The 4149-nt window shown below is 43.2% G+C and overlaps 1 protein-coding gene across 1 annotated transcript; it reads left to right on the top strand.

The window, feature by feature from the left end:
* Window positions 1-2853: 2853 nt before the first annotated feature.
* On the top strand, window positions 2854-3420 carry LOC311229117 (gamma-crystallin M3-like; the record flags this gene model as incomplete). Its single annotated transcript, XM_084315136.1, has 1 exon — window positions 2854-3420. The coding sequence occupies one exon, from the start codon at window positions 2854-2856 to the stop codon at window positions 3418-3420; it is 567 nt and encodes a 188-aa protein (XP_084171262.1).
* Between the last annotated feature and the right edge of the window lie 729 nt (window positions 3421-4149).

Below are 4149 nucleotides of genomic sequence, written 5' to 3'. Positions count from 1 at the left end.
CCCCACTCTTCCTTCCTTCCCCTCCCGAATGTTTTGTTAATAACGATGTTTTTTTTCAGGCAAAACATATGCTACTTCACAACATTTGGAGATACGACATGTGCTGTGTGTGAATGTCTTGGTCGTTTGTGTAGCTTGGGTAGCGTTGGGCCGTTGGCCAAAGCTGTGTGTGGCCTGGTGTCACAGTATCTGGCTAGCCTATTTAGCTGATGTCGGCCATTGGCTCCTTGCTGCTTTGGTTTCTCTGGTATAGACCCTCTTCTCTTTGGATTTAAGTGTTGATCTTTGTCCTTTTGGATCTCTCATACATGCTCTCTCTCTAACACACACACACATGACAAAATGCTCTCTCTCTCTCTCTCTCTCTCTCTCTCTCTCTCTCTCATACATGCTCTCTCTCTAACACACATGCTCTTTCTCTCTCTCTCTCTCTTTCTAACACACACAGTCTGCCTATGGCGGCCTTTCTCGATGGCTAGGCTGTGCTCGCTGAGTCTGTACATAGTCAAGGATCTTCAGTCACAGTGCTCAGGTATTCTGCCACTGTGTACTCTCTGTTTAGGGCCAAATAGCATTTCAATTTATTTCCAATGTGTCTCTCTCTCTCTTGGATTTAAGTGTTGATCTTTGTCCTTTTGGATCTCTCATACATGCTCTCTCTCTAAAGGCGCTCCCATAGTCCAGCAGACTGTACACAGAGCAGACTCCGCGGATGTCCGCGCGGACTCTTGAGCTTTGATCTCAGCGGACAGCAGACCCACAGGTGCGACGCTCCTATTTTCTGAGGCGCGGACATCCGCGCCGCTGACTTGGTGTCACACAAAACTGGTTGACATCGAACTGCATTTAATGTGACGCCGCGCGAGCGATTGGTGGCGCGAGGAGAGAGATGAGCCCGTGAAGCGCGCTCTCTCTCTCTCTCTCTCTGTCTCTGTCTCTGTCTCTGTCTCTCTCTCTCTCTCTCTCTCTCCCTCCCTCTCCCTCTCTCTCTCGCGCTCTCCCGCTGATAATGTTCCCTCTGATCTGCAGTAGAACAGACAGAATTGTGGGAAATGTAGTAAAACTGGTGCGAGAAATGTAGGAAATAGACCGCGGACGTCCGCTGAGATCTGCTCGACTATGAAAGCTCAAAGAGCCGCGCGGACATCCGCGGAGTCTGCTCTGTGTACAGTCTGCTGGACTATGGGAGCGCCTTAACACACACACACATGACAAACACACATGCTCTCTCTCTCTCTCTCTCTCTTTCTAACACACACAGTCTGCCTATGGCGGCCTTTCTCAATGGCTAGGCTGTGCTCGCTGAGTCTGTACATAGTCAAGGATCTTCAGTCACAGTGCTCAGGTATTCTGCCACTGTGTACTCTCTGTTTAGGGCCAAATAGCATTTCAATTTCTTTCCAATGTGTCTCTCTCTCTCTCTCTCTCTGTACACTGTATATTGACTGTAGAACGTGAGCTCTCTCTCGCTCTCTCTTTTGCTATATGTTGACTGTATCATGCCCCGCCTCGGGCAGCGCTATTATTTAAGAATATGTTGACTGTATGAAAAAAAATATATATATATATATATATATATATATTTTTTTTTTAACCTTTTGGGGGGGGGGGGGGGGGGGGGGGGGGGCTCGCGTTAAATCTCACACAGGGCCTCGCATTTCTCCCAGGCGGCCCTGATCTTAGACACATAGTATACTGGTGATATAAGGTCAAAGACATCTTAGGCACATAGTATACTGACAATATAAGGTCAAACACATCTTACACATAATAGCATGGTTGATATAAGGTCAAAGAAATAATCTTGAATGTTGATGTATTTTGGAAAAATATTTTTTTATGAAAATGGGCATCAACAGTTTTGTAAGGCACGTCCACTTTATGTTAATTTACCTTTTCAGTAAGATGCAATCTGACATCTGCAAACTGCTGTAAAGAGACTGTAAAGATTATTTGTTTCAAATAGAGGATTTGTTAAATCTTTCAAAACCCCTTCAAACACAAATATTCAATAATGAAAAGTTGCACAGTTTGTTCATGGAGCTAAACATTAATTTAGGACATTTATGAATAGAATGTTATTCCACTAAAACTAGGCTAAGTGTGTGTGTGTGTGTGTGTGTGTGTGTGTGTGTGTGTGTGTGTGTGTGTGTGTGTGTGTGTGTGTGTGTGTGTGTGTGTGTGTGTGTGTGTGTGTGTGTGTGTGTGTGTGTGTGTGTGTGTGTGTGTGTATGTGTGTGTTTTAATTAAAGAGAATGGTTTTTATTAAACAGACTGTATCTACATTAGTATTTGCCACATTGCCACATTAACTGACAATGTTATACAGTTCACTGATCTTTCCCTCTCACTACAAGTTTGTCAAAATGTGTTTTTTTAACTATTACCTATATATATTTTTTCATACAATGATATTGATATGTTATTACATTATACATGCAAAAGGTTTTACTCACCGGATTTAACTTATTACATTATCCGGAAAAAGTTGTTAAATGATCCGTTCTACATATGTATTACATTATTCCGTTTTATTACATGTTAAAGTTCTTCTAAAGGAAAACGTTTTTACATTTGTAAAAGTTATTACATTATCTGGTGTTATTACATTATCCTATCCGGTGTTATTACATTATCCAGTGTTACACACCTCTCTAAAGGTATTTTGGGGGACTAGTTTAAATCGTAGATGAGCCTCAGTGCTCTATGGGCTTCTACAGTATGTTGTGTTGCTGGGTCAGGGTCTTTTCACAATGGAGACCTCTGGTAGTCAGGTATAAAAAGAAAGGCTTCCACCAGGTCAGTAGTCAGTCCACCACCAAGAGCAACAGCAGCAGCAGCTCACCAGCCAACATGACCTCCTCCCCCAACATGAACATGATGAGTAGGGTCACCTTCTACGAGGACAGGAACTTCCAGGGTCGCTCCTATGAGTGCAAGAGTGACTGCCCCGACATGTCCACCTACCTGAGCAAGTGCCAGTCCTGCAGGGTGGAGAAGGGCTGCTTCATGGTCTACGACCGCACCAACTTCATGGGCAACCAGTACTTCATGAAGAGGGGCGAGTATTCCGACTGCATGAGCATGATGAGCATGATGGGCATGAATGGCAACATCAAGTCTTGCCGTATGATCCCCCAGCACCGTGGCAACTACAGGATGAGGATCTATGAGAAGGAGAACTTCGGAGGTCAGATGAATGAGCTGATGGACGACTGTGACTCCATCATGGATCGTCACAGCATGTCCAACTGCATGTCCTGCAACGTGATGGACGGCCACTGGCTGATGTACGAGCAGCCCCAGTACCGAGGCAGGATGACCTACATGAGGCCTGGAGAGTACAGGAACTTCATGAACATGGGCATGAGCAGCATGAGGTTCATGAGCATGAAGCGCATCAATGATTCCTGCTACTAGATGGCTGTGGACTCGACAAGCCAGTCACATTCATGAATAAAACATTATTTTTAATTTAAACAACAAAGCAAAAAACGGATTCATGTCATTGTCATTATGTGTGGAACACTAGAACAGTGGCTGGATTTAAAGATTGAATGTAGTGTAGTCTATGTTATGACTGAGTTATTTAAGAATGTAAGAATGAACTGTGAAAAGATGCTCTGGGTTGATGGTGGGGTAATTATACATTTGATAACAGTTAACATGATTATGTTACTTAAATGCAAGCAGTCAAACAGAAACTACGAAATTAAGTCTATTCATTTATTTATTAAAAAGGACTATGTTGGAGCTACTTATGAGTATGACGCAATGCAGTGTTCCACAGTCACTTTTCACTCATACTGTAGAATATATTAGCAATATAATACAAACCAATATTACTTTGTGAGTCACTGACCCCCCCCCCCCCCCCCCCACCCCCCACCATTCTGGACATCACTATCCACACTCCTATGGAGAGCTGCCTCTACACCTGTACATCACAGCCTGCAAAACAGCTCTGCCCAAAGTGCCTTATAACTTTACCAAATCCAGACATCCACAACCAAATTAATTTGAAAGAAAATGCGGTTCTAACTTTGAATTGGGGTGTGTATACGTAGTATCACAAGTAACCAAACATTAAGCTTGTCTGAACATGTATGAGTTATGCAGTGATATAGTTATCATAAAAAAAGTATTTTC

Source organism: Notolepis coatsorum (genome assembly GCF_963971535.1).
Source record: "Notolepis coatsorum genome assembly, chromosome: 5".
NCBI classification, from domain to species: domain Eukaryota; kingdom Metazoa; phylum Chordata; class Actinopteri; order Aulopiformes; family Paralepididae; genus Notolepis; species Notolepis coatsorum.
This window is presented reverse-complemented; position numbering and strand designations above follow the sequence as displayed.